The following is a 20,796-nucleotide window of genomic DNA, read 5'->3' as shown; positions in this document are numbered from 1 at the left end:
GTAAATAGCGATAAAGGATCAATAAGAATAAGAGAAATTAAGATGTTTGACTCTCAAGGTGTGCGCTTGAGAAACACACTCTGTTCAGCGGTACCTGGTGAGTGCATTAATTTGGAAACACCAACACCAACATCATTTGAAGTATCACGTAAACCTGTAGGCAACCTGTCAGGATAAAACTTTCACAAAAGCTTTTTCCTTCCGAGGATAAAGTTTTCCACAAACAATCAATCAAGTACTATCATGGAACTTTTGAAGGATGCTTAAAATTTCAGGTGATATTATTGACTAAAGGAATGCTTAAATTTCTCGCAAAGACAAAAGCACAAACGAAAATATATTAATTACATTTTAACATACACATCAACATGGAGATTCTACAGGCTATGAAAACAAAACGCAAGTATTTTGACCGCATGACTTGAGAATTAGTCGGCTGCATAGCCGAGTGGTGAGAGCTCTAGAAGGATACTCAAAAGGGCGCCGGTTCGACACCGCTCAAGAGCATGCTGCTGTGTCTTTGGCAAGACACTTAAAGGCTGAAGGTGGACACGAAGATTGGCTTCCTTGCCTTTTCGTTCACTTAATTTAAATCTTCAACCACTGGATGCAAGCCTGGATATGACAAAGAGACTTGAAGCAAGCAATTCATAGACTTCTACTAAAAGGGAAAATGAATTGAAAACGAAATAGGGGTAGACCACCAAGATGATGGTGATGTTTTGTTTGGATGTAAAACAACACAAAATGTACATAAAACAAAAGCGTAAAGTGTGCATTTAATAAGAAAGTGCGAAAGACCGTAGCCCTAAAAAGGCGTATAGGAGGTGGTCGAGTCTGCACTCTCTCATTCGACAAACACCATGACAAACGGAACAAGGTTTGACTGCATAAGTGCAATTAAAAAATCACACAACAAAAAATGTGGTACTCCTTTGCTTCAAAATCCCGACTAGCGGAAGGTTCTTGATGATGTTAATCGGTAATTTTTGCCTGTCATCAATCAATTTTACGAAACAATACTTTTCTAACTTGAAAGAGTAACTGGAAAGAGTATGCACTTGATACAAGGCAAAAATGTAAGGCGGCGCTTACTATTTCCAGTTTAATTTGTTGCTGTAATTAGGCTTATAATCTATATTAGGCTATAGATTCTATATTAAAACCAATATTACTAAGCTGAACGTTTTCATGAAATTCTGATATCGAACATTCTTTAAAGGTTATGAAACCGGTTTTCCACAAATTAAAAAAATCTCTTTTCACAATTTTGTCATCCACATACATTGTAATTTTATTAATGGTAAAAATATCGAGCCTAGCAAGACACAAACACAATTTTCTCATAATGGTGTCATGAATTTACCAAAGTCGTGACAAAAGGCAATATGGCCACTCCCTCGTATTTTCTCTACCATAAGGCTTTATTGTTCTGTGTTTGTTTGTTTCTTTTCTTGGTACATATTTTATATGTATATACATTATATGAGCTTTTATACTTACATATTTAGTACACGAGATATCTATTATCAACATATACATCTATAGCCTATCCGCATTTATTATTCATTGTCATCACACTAATAATTGCGGTTTAAATAACAATTTGCTTGGATTTTTTGAACCCATAAACACAAATAAGCTACTGGCAATTTATGAACGGAATGACAGTGCAAAAATAGATTTTGGAAAAAGTGCTTTAAAAAGGCAGTTTGGAGTCACTGTGTTCACGAAAAAAATAATTGGAAGCGCTTCAGGTCAATGTGAGCCCTCATATAATGCCAAGTGCAGGACAATAACACTTTTCTTTTATCTGAATATTTGTGGTAAGCGGGAAATCCCCCATGATGTCGAGCAGTTTATTGTTGGCCATGTGATGTCGTTACTTCTGCGGTGGATATTTACTCTTTCAACGCTTGCTCCTAATGAAAGTTTTAAATTTAACTGATAACATTGCTTTCATTAATTTCTTTTGAAGATTTTGTTGTTTTCAAATAGGTCACAAAATCCTTGCTAGGATCTTGTGGTTCAAACGAAATATGTTTCTGACCTACAAAGCAAAAAAATAATTTACATAACGCAACAACAGCCTAGAAAAGGGTAGAAAGTTAAAACGTGTCTACGTACACACTTTGTCGAGGTATTCCTCGTGCAAAATCGTTTAAATTAACTTTACTTTGATTTGCTTTTATTTCCCTTTTCAACTGGTTCTTTATAGCAACGTTTTTGTCTTCAAAACATTTGTATTGGTATTTCTCATGATTCTGGATCATCCGCACTCATGTAGCCTGCACTGACCAAAGCCCACACTAAAAAAAGCTTGATATCAGTCTCATTGGCCATCTTCGGAAACGAAGGGCGAACATCATTGGTATTTTAAAGTATTTGTTTTGACGTTTGAGATGCACGTTATGAGTCGATTAAGAAAAAGGTAAAGGTGCAGACAAATTATTGAATTAAGTCTAAGGTCAGTATTCGTACAAGGCCGCTAGTTACTTCAATTTTGACATCAGCAATGACATTACATGATGAATTATTATGATGACCCAGACGATTTCATTAGCTTTATATATTTTTGTAACTGACATTTCGTCACATTGTAGTTCATTGATTTAACTAGTTTGTATTGTTTTGCTTCTGGCGAACGTGTTGACTTCAAGATTTGAAGCTATGGTTCAAAAGTGGGTCTCAAAAATAGCTACGTGGGCCACAGAGGGTTAAACAAGTTCCAAACCGTTACGGTAAATTAAGTCCAACTAGAGTGCTTGCCGTTAGTAAGCACCCTAACAAAAGATGAATCGAGGTAAAATGCTCAAAAATTCTTGTCACTGAAATGGTTATTTTCTCTTAAATTTAGTTAAAAAATTTTGTTAAACATGTTTTAGTACAAATACAATTTTTTTTTTTTTTTTTTTTTTATTATCTTTCTTGAATCGAAAAATTGTTACAAACTTAAGAAGTTTTCACAATTTTTTTTTTTTAAACAAACAGTCTCCTGCGACGACTGCGACTTCGCCCGATCTCGTCTCTGAGCGAGAGACGCGATTGCGGACCTACTGTTTGCAGTAATAATAATTTTTGTTTTTTGTCCATTGCGACAACATATTCGGAACTCTACACTGTGAATCACAATTGAAAACTAGGGCGCTGGGACGGTGGCACTGCCTTGAGATGTAGCTACATTGTCATTCTACAAATAAAAAAACATGTCAACAAAACACGACCTTTTTTTTAGAACCATACGATTGAAAACGTGATATAAATCATGAAGAGAATAATACTGATCAAGCAATCCACCATATGGTGGTGATATTATCAACGATTTAACGATGTTTCTCTCTGTTTTTGTTCGACATTTTATAGTTTGTTTTGTTTTATATAAGAGAGGGAGTAGATGAAAAGTTTTAAAATTACCGGTAAAATCACGCTAAGCAAACAGTTTTTTAATATTTTTGCTCAACTGCATTAACGGATGGCTTGATGACAAGATCAGGAATGGCAAACGTTTTTTGAATGAGTCAAAAGGCCAAAAGCTACCCAATCTGGTAACACTGGTGATAGCTGCATGGAACGGTAGACACTTAAACAAAACATAAAAAACTTTTGTAGGACAAATGAATCATTGCACCAATGAAAAGTTGCAACAAAACTAGACAAAATGCTCAAAAGTGTTTTATTCTTTTTGTTTCGTATGCTACAAAATCTTTAGCCCACTGCTACAAATCTGTCGATGTTAATATACTGTCTATCCCATTGATTCAGTAAAATATACATTCGGAACAAAAACGCTTTTGGAGAGACAATTGAGAGCTTGATTGTGACATAACTGGCAATTATTTTTGTCGCGTCCGTGTTTAGCCTAACTGCAGTCTGCTGTCTGCAGACGTTGAATCAATGTAAAAATCACGGATTTTGCTGTGGGGGATATTATCACTCGGCTTTGTAAAAATTACAACTTGCAGGTTTAGTAAAAACTTTCCCAAAAAAAAAACAAATGTAGTTTTATTTCATGGTTGATGGGATCCAGGCACGTAGCCACGGGAAGAGGGTTGGAAAGGGGAATCGCCCCCCCAAATTTTATCCTGCTCCCCCCAAAAAAAGTTTTAATACTGTTACAACATTTTAATGCCATTAATTAAAATGACGTTTGCCCACTTCAACAGTTGTTTTGCCCTCGTAACGTTTTCTTTGCAGCTAAGTCACTAATGAGATCACTAAAGCAGTTGTTTATGCAGTTTATTAGCAGGTTCAGCGAGTAAGCACAACAGCACAAGACATACTTTTACACAAAAGAAAATAAATGCCTCTCGTTTTATAACAAAAATAATATTCATTTTTACCAAATCAGGATTGCGAGCAGATTTGCTCTGACCATTGAAAGCGCAGCTTGACAATTCTCAGAGTTTATTTTACGCTTCTCCATTTAGAGACTTTTTGAAATGAAATGTGGAAAACAGCTACTGAGGAAAACCACACAATACGTGCAGTAAATAAGTCAGTTACTCTGCGCATTATTATGTCACAAACTTAAATAACACCGAGCAAGAACAGATCAATCAATTTCTAGTTTTCAATTGCGCGTGCCAGCCACAATGGAAGCGAAAACCGCTGGAATCTTAAGCGGAGATGAAGACTTGATCATCCCAGCAAGTCGGGTGGCCCAGCATTGGCGGCATTTGAGAGTTCTTTTAGGATTATTTGCAGCTTTGTACTCAATCCTACATTCATCGCACGTTGGACTGTGAAAGAAAACTTATTGTTAATCCACGCTTTTAGTAATTGATGTTTTAAGTTAAAGAACTACTTAAACTAAAAATTAGGTCCCAGTTAGGGTGAATCAGGTTGTAAAGGTTTGAGGTGACTAGCAACTATATTTAATATAGCCTACCTGTAGTGTATGTCTCAGAAGTGTACGGTAACCTTTTTTTTGGGTGTTAACTTTTTAAAGAAAGTTTCAAGCACATGTATAATTTGCACAGTGACTCATTAAATCATATCATATCAGTTTATTTTGATATAATTTGAACAGCTATTGAGCAAACTTCAAACCTAGTGTATGTTTAAAACCTGCTCAAAAAAATGAACACTCAAAAAAAGATCACCGTTCGCCAACAGTGTGTACATATTTTGATTTACACAAATATTCATATAAATAATTGAATAGTTGGGTTAGACCAGGGCTTCCCAAACTGGGGGTCGCGACCCCTCAAGGGGTTGCAGAAAGTGTACCAATTTGCACAAGGTACTGCATGTTAACACTTCTGTGCGAGATGCTGTGACAGTTATTAACTTTATTAAGAGTCGCGCACTCATTAGGCTGCCCATATTTTTGAAAATTTATGAGGTGAAATGGAATCGGAGTTAAAAAATCTTTTACTGCATCGTGAATGGCTAGCCAATTAATGTTGAAAACAGAAATCGTGATTTTTCCAACAGAATAAAAGTCAGTCTTGGTCCACCATTTTCGCAATAACATCTAGCTTTTGAAATTATGTCAAATGCCAGATTTGCTTGAAAAACTAAACGAATTTAATTTGACCCTCCAAGGAGAAAACATCAATATTTTGCATTGAAATCTAAAATTAATGCGTTCATCAAAAAATCGAACATCTGGAAACCAAAATTTCAATATGATTTATCTGAAATGTTCTCACTTCGCCAACCGTTCCAGCCTAAGCAATATCGAAACCGTCTTGACACCTGCTTTAACTAACACTGAGCCACGACTGGACTTGCTTTGTGCCAGAAAGCAGTCACACCCATCACACTGAATATGTTTTTTGTGTTTGCTTTTCGTTTTGTTTCCAATAGGCTACGCATAGGCTTCGTTGTGATGGTCAGAAATAAATAAAAAATAAAAACAAACCGAGCTGAGTGCCAGTAAATTGTTTTTGAATTTCGTTTGATCTAAGCTTTTCAATAAATATCACAAATGTATATTTCGCACTGTTCGTCGCTTTTAATCGTAGGCTAAGGGGTCGCGAAAAATTTCAGGAGATTAAAAGGGGTCGCGAGAAAAAAAGTTTGGGAAGCCCTGGATTAGACAATCACTTGTGTTATAAAATACAATTTTTGAAAAAAGGAGGTTAACGTTTTGCATGACTACAGCTGGCTAAGCCACAAGTGTTGGTTGAACTGCTATTTACAATTCCAGTTTCAGTCAGAAATATTGTTACAAGGCGTTCATCACTTAAGGCGTTCATTACTGCCTGGTGTGTATGGCAACTGCAGCAGATGCGAGTAGCCGTCATTTTTGTTATTTGTGTTATTCAACATCGACAGCATATAAAAGTTCTTTGGGTGTTTATTTGCAAAAGCTTGCCGTTAATTTTTGCTAAACGATCAATGACGAGGTTGAAGCTAAACGCCTTTCTTAGCTTATTTGATTTCTCCATTTTCCACAACTATAAGCTTAGGCACGCGTAGGAGCTATTGACTTGAGTACTAATGCATAAAGGCTTGATGTGATTAACCACAATAGTCAATCGTTATAATATTATATTTCATTTATAGAAAAAAATCGCTTCCTATGCTGCGGTTAAAGTGCAACCGCAAACTGAAACGCTTAACGAAATAGTGCCACCTAACGACCTAATTTCAGTTCTTAAACATCCGATGGGTTTGCATCTGAGAAGTTTGAGCCGTGCATAGACGAGCGACTACTACTAACAGATCATTAACCCAAACTTTTATCTTCAAGCCGGTACCAGACAAAACTATACTAATGTACGGTAATATAAAAGGTCATGAGTAAATGCTTCATCCATTCTGCATATTTCATCCAAGCAGCAAAATCGTCATTTTTACGATGGTTCAATGTAAAAATTACGATTTTGCTGTCTGGGCATTATATGTGATATAGCAACGGTCTGTAATTTTTCATTTTGAAAAAAAAGCAAAACGTTTAAATTTGAAAACTTTGAATAGCCTCCATTAACTGCGTTGCATCTAGAGTCTAGAGAGTGTAATTTTTATTGGTTTAAAAATAGATTTTCTTACGTCCTGCATACTCCAGCCTCTTGTACAAACTGAATGACGGAGGATGTCCCGTTCATTGTATTATCAGTTGAGAAAAAGTCACTTGGAATTGTAGTTTCTTGAACCCTTTGCGTTAAGGCCCGAGTAAAGATGGCTTCATTAACTTCAGGACACTGACGATTATCTTGAGTACGTCCTAAAATGAACAGCGACAAAAAATTAGCTTTTGCAACAGTTGAAAATTGAATGAGGCTGTTCATCAAGCATTTAGTTAAATAACATCATGCGTTCTACTGGTGCATATTAAGCTAAACTATCACAAGATGTATAAAGTTGCAACCTGCTTTTATTCCGACGTTTCGTCAATCAGACACGACTGAATCCCTGAAGAAGTCAGTCGTATCTGATTGACGAAACGTCGGATTAAAAACAGATTGTCACTTTATACATCGTGTGATAGTTTAGCTTAATATGCACCCGCAGAACGCATCATTTTTGCAACAGTATTGTTTATTGACTGCGAAACTGTAAAGTTAAATAATTTTTACTCATTTGTCCGTTGTAGTGTTCGTTACCTTAAGGGCGATGATTCCAACCTATTTGTAATCGGGGAACCATTTCAAAAATTTATCTATAGGCTTTTAAGTCTTTTAAGAGTAATCTTCGAGAGGAAATTGATAAAATTAGCCTACTCAACAAAATACAAGGTTTTTGTAGTTTTTTAGTTTTTTTTTACAATCAATGCATTTACTTTCATGCCCTAAAAGCTTTCCAAGGACTCCTTGAGGGTTCAAGGACTCCAAGCTGAGAAACATTGCTTTAAAACTTTTACGATATTTTTGCTGAAATATATATGACAATAGGTTTCATATGATGCGCTACTGCACGAATACAACAAAACTATGCTTCAGTGGCATGGTTTCAGACTTACTCAAACTGCCAAACAAAGGGAAAGTGCTCAATGCTAATCAATAAGCCCAACAGAGCAAATTACATCAAACTTAGTTGCTATTTTCTATTAACCTCTCCAATAAACTCTGAGGTTATTAGAGAATAGTAACTAAATTTGATGTAAGTAACTTTGATACAAGTTAATTTGATGCAAAATTAAAGTAAGAATAGGGAGCTACTGTAAGCTTTTGCATTAAAAATTTCCATTATATGAGAGGGAGTCTCCCCCCCCCCTTTGCACCCCTGTAAGCTGTATGCTTGTTGTGGACATGCTTACACAAAAACATTTATCACTGTAACTGTTGTATCAAGCAAACAACGTTTCGTTATGATATTATCCTGCCATTCTGTCAAAATTACGTTATGGTACTCTCAAGCTTACTTACGTCTGTGATTTCTATTGAGATTACTAGGCAATTCTGGAATTGGATGGCCTACAAAAATACATGGGAACATTATTTGTTGAAAGTAAAGTGTAAAGTTTCATGTGATAGTTGGCCGGTTAATTAAATGTTCTATGAATTGAATGCTTTCTGTCTGTCATCATGACCAGCACGTCTGAAGATAGAACCAATAAGATAACAACAAGATTCAAGATCAAGCGGCGCTGGTTCGACTCTCGGGGTGTGCGCTTGAGCAAAGCACGTTAAGGACTGCTCTCCATTCAGCGGCATCTAATGGATGGAATAATTCCCCGGCAACAAGACTTCAACAATCGGAAACTTCACTCTGTCAATCTCGGTGACCGGGCCTGCGTCAGTGATTCAAAGCCTCTACAAGTATGCGAAACTGTCAGGATTAAGCTCTGCAAGAAGCTTTCCCAGTCCGAGGATAAAGATTCAATCAATCAATCAAGACATGGTGGCTCAACATTTCAAGGAGGAATTTAAATTATGAAATATTTCACTGGTAAAAGACACTAATATTACAAGGAGGGTACTTTACGCTGCAGACTTTGGTAAATGAGTTTAGGCTAAGCGCTTGTTTTAGAGCGTGGTAGTTACAAGCCTACAACTAGTAAACGAAACTTCTAGAGTTATATAACTTCAAAGAGCCTTTCCGATCACATCGTAGAATCGCTTTGCTGATAGATAATTTTATCACAGCTGAAGAGTGAAGACTTAAAGTTCATATGTAGGCCTGCAACATCTTATGTGTACCACATTGCAAGGGTTTTCATTTGGAGGTAATGTACCCCTGTGAGGGTAAATTTCATCGAAATATTACAGAAAATGGACGATATGGTGATGGTCCAACATCTTGTCTGAAACAATCTAATGAGAGATAATTTATCTTTAGACAATATGGGAGGGAAAACGATAATAAACAGTTTGCAAACCTCCGTTATATCTTGAAATAACCTAACAACAACAATAACACCGTAATAATAACAATGTTAGAATGATCAATTCCATTTGATTTTTTTTTAACTTTTTGTTTTCACCATTTCTTTAACAGTTTTAAACAAAAAGTCCATAAGCGCTAACAAGCATAGGATCAAGACCACCAACCGTGAGTGAAAGCGACGAAGCGATCCACACAGGCCTGTATGATTCTCAACAATGGTGATGATGAGGAAATGACCTTAGCGAACGCTCGCTTCCAACACCGCGCTTCTGTTGTTGTCTTCGTACTGATGATGAAAATAACAAAATCTCATACACAATTCTATTGTAGTACAATGAACCAGCGACCAACAACTATCCAGACAGCAAATCAACTGTTTTTTACATTGATTCAACGTTTGCAGACATTGAATCAACGTAGAAAACGGTTGATTTGCTGTTTGGGTAATTAAATTTGTCGGTCAGTTGTGGGGCAGAACTGTTTCTTGTTATCGCCAAGTGCAACCCCTAAGAACATTTGTTATCACTATGTGAGTCGCATAACGAATGCTACTGTGCTGATCATACTCAATCTTTTAACGGACTTTCTGATGAAACAATGCAATAGAATAATAACTTACGCGCCAGCCCCATTCTGTGTTATAGATTTTATTGCCGAGAACTTACAGTAAATATTTCTGTGAATGTAGCAAGGCTGGACCAAAAATCAAACTTTTTTATCACGAGAAATACACTCAATAATAGGTCAAGCACTTTTTTTTTTAACAAAAGTTTCATCCTGTGCTGATAGTTTTGTAGCCAGGCCTCATGCTCATGCCGAAAAGTGAACTAAAGTTTCGAAAGTAAAAAGGTTCAATTTAACATGATTTTCTCTTCCATAGAAATAACTGGATTATATAGGAATTGTCACGTGCTTTCAACGTATGACATAGCTGAGCGAGGCTTTGTGTTACTTTGTATTTAACTTGTTGGCACTCTACGGGGAGGAGTGCTCGGTGAACCCGAGAGTGCATCATAAAACCCATAGGGGTACATGGGTGCAAAGGGTTGCATATTGGTTTCCGACAACAGTAGCTAGCATTACAAGCATTATAATTTTAGTAGAGAAATAACTTTGTTGAACCAGTTGTTAAACCGTTGCTTGGTTTTACCTGTTCATTAGAAGCAATAGTTCTGAAGGATGCATAAATAAAAAAAAATTGTTTGAAGAGGATTGCAGTAGGTTGTACGTTTTAAGCAAGGAGCTGATCACTAAAATTTGTGTACCTGAAAGCACACGCCCCGGCGTTTGAGTTGTCATACCATGAAGTATGAAGGATTACAAAGTCTGTGACACTTCTCCACTGGGTGTCGTCTCGAACAATCAAGCTAATACAGTCAGCAAAGAACCTGTTTACGAAAGGAGGTGGTGGCCCTATAATGTTGGTTGGATGTCCTGGATAACACAAGCCATCAATCAAATTTACGCATAACAAAAACGAAATAAGAAGTTTCTTACACTAATGAATTGCATGTAGCCTACTGATGAATTGTATGCACTGATGAATTATTGTATGTACTGATGAATTGTATGTACTGATGAATTGTATGCACTAGTGAACTGTATGTACTGATGAATTGTGTGCTGATGAATTGTATGTACTGATGAATTGTATGTAGGCCTACTGATGAATTGTATGCAATAATGACAAACGTGAAACATTAACAGAAAGTCTAAATAGGGATTTATTTGAAGTATTTGCTTCAGCAAAACTCTTACTAACCTTACTGTTCCTACCCTAGCTTAGCATAGCGATGTTATTTGACCAATAGATTCATCATTTACTTAATCGTTATCGCAGAGTCTCAGCCATCAAATCACTCTTTATTTACATCTATTCAACGTCTACATATGTAAGATAAAAAAATTCCTAACTAGGAATTTGAAACTCTTCTCAGACAGCAAAATCCGTCTGCCGACCTTGAATCAATGTAAATATGAATGATGATAATAATGATAATATATTAATAAATAAGACAACAATGGTTTTGTTGTTTGGGTTGCTACTCACCCAGCCTAGTCACAATAAATGTTATCGGGATTTTAAGCGGAGATGAGTTCTTGATCATCCCTGCTAGTCTGGTGGGCCAGCATTGATTGCAAGATAATTTTCTTCTTGGGTCGAGGGTGTTTTTAAACCGAATATTACAACGATTGCAAACTGGTCTGCAAAAAGACGATGGTTCGATTTGTAAAGAATTTGTATGCACCACGAAAAGATCTAAGTCTGGAGTAACAATACAAATCTAATATCTAAAATATGATAGTTCATTCTGCATCTACAGTTTCGATGCTAAATTGCACCAGACTACTTTTGGTATTTTATATTATTATATAAATAACAACCGTGGACACGTGTTTAAAAATTTATTTGTAACTGTATGATAGTCATGAAAAAGGTAAGCGTTTAATTGAAATTATAGAAATATTATTTGCACCATAAAAATAAATTTTGATGAAAGTAAACAACAAAATTTAATCTATTTGTACTTGGAAAAATTGAAACAATCCACTTGCTATTCATTTGTTTCCACAACGGACTATCAATGTTCATTTTGAACAGCAATATTGCATCCTTTTCAATGACTAATACAATTGATAATCACATTTTTAGTATTATAATGGGCCCTACCTACGAAGCCCACAGCGGACCTGACGACTATGGGCTTATTAAGCGGGTGGGCCTATTAATCGTGAGCTTAATAAGATGAAACTACTGTATTATTGCATTATTATAACTAGTAGGCCTACATTACAATTAACTTATTATTACTTCATTATCATTAACTGCATTGGCACTTACTCGTTACACATGCCAGCCTTCTTCACAAATTCAATGATAGATCCGAAGTCTTCCAGAGTGTGATCTTCTGCAGGAAGAGTCCCAGCCAGTCTGATGGTGCGAGCCACCATGGTGGTAAACGTCTCTGGATCAACGGGAGGACAGTAACGAGAGTCCAAAGTTTCTCCTGAGAAGGAAGATGCCAGAATGTTATTTTGACTGGATGGATATTTAATGGACACCTTTTGCTTTAAACCTTGAATAAGGAACAGTTGGGCTGTTTATCACAAGTAGCCAATTTAATTTTTCTAACAACGACCTATTCGTTCCGGAATATGAATGACATAAGTAAAAAATTACAATATGCTTCAATGTCTTGCTGAAGTTTTGCGTGCCATGGCGTTTGTCATTGGCGTTTTGCTGTGTTTTAAAGAGAATGTGTTTTGAAAACACGACTAGTAATTATAAAAGTGCCAGTTGGGTAATCACAATTGCTCAACTCGCAGAAATAGCAATTTAAAACAGTAATCAGAATTTAAACCAACCAGCTTAATTTAAACATAATATTATCTGTTCAGCAGGGTTTGTTAAGCTTTGTACTGAATGCTCACTCAATGGGGGGCTATGTAAAATGAAAGCAGAACATTGCTGTGGACAGTGGCGTATGCAGGATTTTCTCAAGGGGAGCCATTTGAAATTTTTTTCGAATTGAAACAAAAACGAGTTGAAAAAACACCCATTTTCCAGTAATAACCAGTACCGTTTGCTAAGTCATATTGTGTTGGTAAGATTGACCTACCATACTCAGCTTGCATTGACGATAAATGTTTAGTTTGCAGCAACTAGTTGACTCAATGGGATAGATTTTATATGGAAAACAGCAAAATGTGATAACGCTCTTGACGTCGCATATAATATTTTACGTAAACGACGTAGTGAGCTTACTGAACCCAAGAACCACGCGTATTGACGGTACGTTTGGTGGTATTCACAGGATTTCGTTACTGTGGGAGTAGAGCGTTCTATATAACTTTACATTTTTTTTTATCAAGAGTAGCCTAATGCTTCACTTTAAAATATGACCGAGATTTAAGGTAGCCGAGACGATTTGTTGGTGAAATATGAACTCTCACGGTTGTTGCTTACGTCACTGTACTTTTGTATTGAATTATTAGATATGGAAACATGAAAAGCGTGATAGTAAGCCTAAACGGATAAGTAAAAACTCTAATAGTTCGATTAACAGGCAATGTCTTAAGATTAAAATCTAGATTGAACCTCTCTGCGAAAGTTTAAATATCGAATACAATTTATTACGATACTTTAAACAAAAATTATCGCACTCTGAATATATATAAAGAAAAAGAAGGCCTTCCTTGCAGGGCGTGTGAGCACCATCTCGCCCCTTCTCCTTCTCTCTGAAATTCACTAGCGGGCCTCTACTTTTTAGTAAAGACGCCTAAAATGTTCTTCAAACCATAAGTTGTGAATTCGGATCAAAACATCACACTGACTCCACAATCTGTTGAGACTCATTCTTTGACTAGCCTACATAACAATGCAAAGGGCAATGGAGTTTACCTAAAAAAACTAAAAGATTTTACAGAACAGAACCGTTCGTTACAGAACCGTTTTTAGAGGATAATTTGGCAATGAAAAAGGCCGTTTCCAAAACATGTAATTGCATCTCTCTTAAAATACAAAACTACAAACTAGAGAAAAGAATGACGCAGTGTTTGCCTTAAAAAAATAAGACACTGGGTTGAGTGCAGAACAGCCTACTTTCACAAGGTAGTTGCAAAAAAATTTGGTGACGTGAAGTTTTTTTGCGTATGCAAGCCCCCTCCAAAAACATTTTTGAATTAAAAAAAATCATTTCGATTGCTGAAGTATAGGGGAAAGCCGTGTAATATGAACTGCTGTGTATTATGAACCCCCTGTTGTTTTCAGAAAACGTGGCAATAAAAATGTTTGACTTTTAATAGCTTGAATTGAGTAAGTTTGCTGGTCATTCGACCGGAAATGTTCTTGTTGAAAGTTGGCGTGTTGCTGAAGTTTTGAGGGTATGAAGGTTAAAAGCTTGTGTGATATTATTTTGCAGATGGAGAAATTGTTGTTTTTTTTATCAGTGTATCAATGGACTTGTAATTTTTTGATTAATATACCCTCAAATAAACTTGATGATGGATATCACAACAAGTTTTGTTTAAAAAATGCATTATTTTGTGGATTATCAGCATTTTAACTGGAATCACCACAAGTGTGTAACATGAACCCTATAGCTGAATGTGTAATATGAACCCAGGTTCATATTGCCAAGTGCTTTATGATGGTGTAATAATTTTTTTTAAACCGGGGTTCTGTAAACTGGGGTGGTTCTGGGTTCTGTAAACTGGGGTTCAGACTTCAATTTTACCAGCATTCTCAATGCAGTGCACGTCATTCGATTAATGTTGCTTATCATTTTGTGAATTTCATGCTTATATTTAAAAAGTAGTGCATGTTTAATAAATTGGTGTAAATTATTTGAAAACCTTATGGTAATAAATTTTGTTATGCTGCACATGTAATGTGGCTTGCTTTAGTGCAGTTTTGTGTAGTCAATCCACCTCTATTTAGCAATGATTCAAAGCGGTTCATATTACACATCACAGGGGTTCATATTACACAGAGGGTTGTGTAATATGAACTCTTTTGGTAAATTAATAAAATTGAAATAACTTTTTTATTGCAAAATATCACATACTAATGTATTGATGGGTAATAGGTATGGATGTTAGCTTGCTATTCTGTAAATATTGTCCATATTTTCATTGAAGTTGTAAAATTAGGAACGTTTATCGTTAGGGGGTTCATAATACACGGCTTTCCCCTACGTTGGATAATCCCTGTCAACGCTTCTAGCTGCCATCATTAAGCATCTTCGTAGTTTCACGAGCTTTTAATTTTGGACAAGTTTTATGCTATGAACCGTTAAAACACAATATTTTCCAAGAAAGCGACTGCGTAGTAGACTATTATTTCTTCTGTAAATTTAACAAATTAGCATAGATTACTGGTTTCGCTGATTTAAAATAGTCATTTCAAATGATCAGCAATACACCACCAGTGGATACAACCTAAGCTATAAAAAGTTAAGTTTTTTATAACAGAATATATTAACACTGTTTATATTAAAATGTCGAAAAACGCTGCACCAACTAAACATGAATAAGTGTGGGCTACTAAACAGAGCTGTAGTCCCACACTGGAGTATTTGGAAGAGGTGATTAGGGCCTTGCGTAATTTAAAGAATAATATCGAGCTTCTGTATCAAGATTTACAACATTTTTTCCTTTCAAATAGCCAAACAAAAAAAACATTAAACAATTTGAAATGAGTGAGGACTAGAAAACCGTGCCCCTTCCACCGGGGTTACGATAGGCGGTTAATACGGCTCTGCTACCCTAGTCCAGTTTTGAACAATAACACGCTTGCATTACACAATCACAACAGCAGAAAAAAAATCAAAATTTTGGAAAGGAGAGAGCTTGGCCCAATGGCCCCCTGCGTACGCCACTGGTTGTAAAAGTAGTTTAATGCTTCATTGACGTTTCGTCTGTCATAACAATGGACCTTTTGAACTAAATATTAATGTACGTCTACAAACCAAGCTTTAAGTTTAAAAGGTTTAAAGTAGTAAATCAGTTCCCCGATTTGTTTGCAAAACCTGACAAATTGTTCATGTTTTCAAGATCATTTCAGCAAGCTACTTATTACTTATTTACTGCAAAGAAGAACATTGGCTGGAAAAATTGCTAAGATTTTGTAGTTTCGATACCAGAAACGTGATTACAAAACGTAGTCGATTACACACAAAGTAAAATTACCTTCAATCAAAGGACCAGAACTTCTTTTATTTCTGTTTTCTAAAAACAATATTGATATTAATCATCATTACAATTACTAGAATAATCGCACTGTTAAAAATAGGTTGTAATCATCTACTATCATTTTGGCTCTACAATTCTCCGCAATAATCGTAAACAATAAGTCATTATAATAACAGCCTATACAGAATTATACTGCGCAGCTGACTTAAGCTTACGTAATGGTTAAACAAGTGTGGCACAATACTACAAGAAAATTTACAAAACCTATTCTTTTGAAAGAAAATTATAATTAAATATACATTTTAATAATTTATTTTTCCAGAAGAAATAAGTAGGCGGAAAACATAATAAGTAATATTGTAGTGCATTTCAATCTAACCCTCATGCTATAATTGTCGCTTGATTAAAATTTTAACTTTTGATGAGATTTTTCTAAATAAATGCAAAGTCATGGGAAATGTTTGGATAAGACATAAATAGTTGTCAGAGTGAATTTTGTTTATGCTATCCAAGGAAAGTCACCAAGGAAAGTATCTCGATGCCTGTTTATTCTTGAGTAATTTAATTTTGTGAAAGTATATCTGAAAACATGTTACTAAAGCAATCCTAGAGGCCTTATTAAGGCGAGACCAAACAAAAACTTATAAAAATCTTCCATTACTATTTTCTAAATCAGTTAATAGAATGGGCAACTGGTGGGTCTGGGATCGATTCCAGTCCAGGTTGCATAAAAAAATGATTATTAATTTTTTTAGTGAATTAAAGAGAAAAAATCAGGATAAAATTGTAAGCATATATTGTATAGCTTGTTAACGTTACAAAGGCGTAAATATACTGTACAGTCACTAAACGCCTTTTGTAGTATGATATTATCATTCTTACGCTTCTATCAATATCATATTATACCGATATCATACTTAGTATTGCTGAGTTGCATTCATCGAATGCTAACATTTCCAAATAATCTCTTAGCATTATTTATTAAGAATCATCTCCAGCGTATAAAAATAGGATTCGTTATTATAACTTATTGTTGCTTTTGCGCTACATTTTTATTTCTGACAGCAAAATCTGTCGTTTTTACATTGATTCAACGTCTGCTTACTGTCTGGAATGTTACTTACGGGAAGCCACCGCCACTAGACGATCCACGCAAGATGTGGCAACTTTCAATTCGGGCGACGACGGTGATATCAGTTTCGCGAATGCTTCTTTCCAGCAGTCCGCCTCCATAGTGAAGTCAGGCCTGGTGATAGAGAAGATTGTTCAGTGTGAGTCAAGGTTAGTAGCTCATTATCGGTAGGCAAGTCATTGAAGGCAAGATGTGGATGAAGTTTAAGCTGTATGTTATAATAACGTACAGTATTTATTTCAGAAATTTGACGTAACCGTATTCGTACACCGTATAACAAATCCACTGTACGTAAAAACACGGAAGATGCCAACGCTCAAAGCCAACACTGAAGGCCACACTGAAGCCAACACAGCCAACACTGAAGGCCACACTGAAGCCAACACAGCCAACACTGAAGGCCACACTGAAGCCAACACAGCCAACACTGAAGGCCACACTGAAGCCAACACAGCCAACACTGAAGGCCACACTGAAGCCAACACAGCCAACACTGAAGGCCACACTGAAGCCAACACAGCCAACACTGAAGGCCACACTGAAGCCAACACAGCCAACACTGAAGGCCACACTGAAGCCAACACAGCCAACACTGAAGGCCACACTGAAGCCAACACAGCCAACACTGAAGGCCACACTGAAGCCAACACAGCCAACACTGAAGGCCACACTGAAGCCAACACAGCCAACACTGAAGGCCACACTGAAGCCAACACAGCCAACACTGAAGGCCACACTGAAGCCAACACAGCCAACACTGAAGGCCACACTGAAGCCAACACAGCCAACACTGAAGGCCACACTGAAGCCAACACAGCCAACACTGAAGGCCACACTGAAGCCAACACAGCCAACACTGAAGGCCACACTGAAGCCAACACAGCCAACACTGAAGGCCACACTGAAGCCAACACAGCCAACACTGAAGGCCACACTGAAGCTAACACAGCCAACACTGAAGGCCACACTGAAGCCAACACAGCCAACACTGAAGGCCACACTGAAGCCAACACAGCCAACACTGAAGGCCACACTGAAGCCAACACAGCCAACACTGAAGGCCACACTGAAGCCAACACAGCCAACACTGAAGGCCACACTGAAGCCAACACAGCCAACACTGAAGGCCACACTGAAGCCAACACAGCCAACACTGAAGATGCCAAAGGTTAAATTTTTATAAAGTTCAATCTGGAAGTTGTAGAAACTTAGTCTATTCCCAGGTAAGCTGTAACTTCATTGGTTTTGTGAGTCTACCAATCTATTTAGCAAGGAAGATAAGCTGAGCATTACGATTCTTATTGATTGGTGGTTTGGGTGTGCTTGGCTTTGCAACCATTGCAAGATATAAAAGGTTAAGTTTATTTATCAATCACGGTTATTTATTCTTGTTAAAGGTGTTTGTTAGTTTCATTGTTTTTGACTTTGAACCATACAAGTCTTAACCACTGGGTATCATTATAAGCTAGCCTACATCTAGGATTTCAAGTTGGGAACCATTGTACAAGCCAGCTAGGTTGACTTTTTTCTTAGTTTAAGCTCCAAAAGCTAAGTTTGTGTTCTTTTACCACCCGAGGGTGTCGATTTATGTTGTGATATGTTCCAATAGCAAACAAGGCAACTACTATTAATTATTACTACAACTGCTGGAGATGAAGAGACTATGTGGCAGAAGATATGGAAACAGTAAAAGTAGTAAAAGGGAAAGAAGAAGATGCTGCTAACAAACTGATGTGGAGGACTACAATCTGTGGGAATAAAGCCAGAAGAAGAAGAAGAAAAAGAAGAAGAAGATTACTACTATTGCTGATAATTAAATTAAAAGTAAAATTTGTAGCTTTGACTTTTATATAACTCCATACCCGTGTCCTGTAGGAGCACAAGCTCCAGCGTTGGAGTTGTCATACCAGGAGGCATGAAGGATGATAAAGTCCGTGATGCTCCTCCAATTGACTCCAATAGATGTCGACTTCTTTTGGAAACAAGCAGCAAAGAATCTGTTGACCGCTGTCGGGGGAGGCCCAAAGAATTCTCTCTGAGCTTGTACTGGAAAAAAACAAAGTTAAAAAAAAGGTTTCGGCGGCTTCTTTAATTCTATTAAAACTCTTATAGGTGGCGAAATAAAAAATGCGCAATTTATATAATTTTACTTCAGATGTAAATCAGCCTGATTGTTTTTACTCAAATCAATCAGTAACGTTGTCATTTTGTAAGTTTGTTTTAACATAAAACTTTTAAAAGATATGTTCTTAACTTTTACTCTGGTTTTAATTTTTAATTTTAGTAATTTTAGTAATTAAAATTATAATATTAAAAATAAAAAATTTAAAACTAAATAAAAAAGAGAAAAAAGAAGAAGAATAAAAAGGTGAAAATTTGTAAGTCTTTGTTTGTGTTTCTTTTGAAAGATCCGGTGGATTGAACAAAAACATGGATTTAACTGCAGAGACACTTGTTTTGTTTCAAACAAATACATTGCTGTGCGCTCAAGCGTTGAAGGAACTATCTTACCTTGAGATAGAACTGCAACAGACAGAAAGACAAAAACAACCACGGTATACTTCATTATGCAACTGTGCTTACTGTTTTAATGGTTATTATTTGCAAAGAAAAAAAGCTGGAATCTGTAAACAACAAACTTCTTGTTGAAAGTGTGTCAGGGTAAAGCTGTTTGTGCTTTACAAAATAGCCTTCATCAGCCAAATACCCAGACATCTTGGCCACTTGGTGCAAATGTTCTCTTTGCTTATAATGAAATTGCTGTGACCTCTAGGTACGCTAAGTGGTGAGTTGTCCTAACAGTACGCAATTCAATTATGTAAACCAAGACTTGAACCCAGGACGCCTGTTCTCGTTCGTCATAATGATTTTTTATCGAATACAGCACTTCATATTGCTCATTCTGTGTCCTTCTCAGGAGAAGCGACGCAATAATACTGTTTGTTGCCTGAGGTTTGGCCAATAGATGCCGAATAACAAATATCAATCTTTTTTACGTTGATGCAAGTGTTTCAAACGTTAAAGAAATCTAATGACTGTTTTTCTTAGCTAAGATTAGGTTAAAATTTCCCACACTGCCACACAGAACATTCTCAGTCTTTTATTAAATATTCTCTACAAAGACATCGCTAATTTAGCAAAACTGACAAGTTCTTTGTGTCTGTTCAATTCCGTAAAGATCCGGTTTATTTTCAGATGTCTTTGAATGTCCGTTTTGTGGCTAAGTAGATAATGTGACGTCCAAAAGGATCTTGGTTTGAAACCCACCTAAGGCGAGCGATTCTGTCTTGATAAGGCAATTGCATTCATCGACAAGTGACCACGATGATCACTTGCCTGGGAGTCTAGCTAATTTAACTTTTTTTCTCCAGCATAAACTTGGAGTTGATTAAATTAACTCTTCTTGCTACTTAGCAAACGAAGTTATTCCGTTCTTTCAGAAAGAAACTCAAGTTTTTCACAATCAGCAACTATACTTCTCCAGTCAGACAAAGTGTTTAAACTTTGTGATTAAATTTTCGCTCACATCTTTTATACTGTGAAAGAAACGAACTCTCTTACTTCCCCAACACATAATTAATTAAATCACAGAACAGTAATCAATAGATTACGCCAGTTTCAAATTAAACATTGCTTGAGGGAGACATGTATTTGCTTTTTTATTACGGTTACCTGATGTTTTTTTTGCATTGTAT

At 36.4% G+C, this 20,796-nt stretch overlaps 1 protein-coding gene across 1 annotated transcript; it reads right to left on the bottom strand.

Moving 5' to 3' along the window:
- Positions 1-4,219: 4,219 nt before the first annotated feature.
- Positions 4,220-19,687, bottom strand: LOC145774824 (uncharacterized). The gene is made up of 11 exons (XM_082586147.1): positions 19,613-19,687; positions 18,964-19,147; positions 17,094-17,215; positions 15,967-16,005; positions 12,119-12,284; positions 11,327-11,481; positions 10,542-10,710; positions 9,441-9,562; positions 8,316-8,363; positions 7,000-7,174; positions 4,220-4,739 (listed from the first exon to the last, which is right to left on the bottom strand). The coding sequence occupies exons 1-11, from the start codon at positions 19,665-19,667 to the stop codon at positions 4,571-4,573; spliced, it is 1,404 nt and encodes a 467-aa protein (XP_082442273.1). The 5' UTR covers positions 19,668-19,687; the 3' UTR covers positions 4,220-4,570.
- Between the last annotated feature and the right edge of the window lie 1,109 nt (positions 19,688-20,796).

This window comes from Aplidium turbinatum, chromosome 7 (genome assembly GCF_918807975.1).
Source record: "Aplidium turbinatum chromosome 7, kaAplTurb1.1, whole genome shotgun sequence".
In the NCBI taxonomy this organism is placed as follows: Eukaryota; Metazoa; Chordata; class Ascidiacea; order Aplousobranchia; family Polyclinidae; genus Aplidium; species Aplidium turbinatum.
The sequence above is the reverse complement of the archived record's forward strand: the minus strand, read 5'-3'. Positions and strand labels throughout refer to the sequence as shown.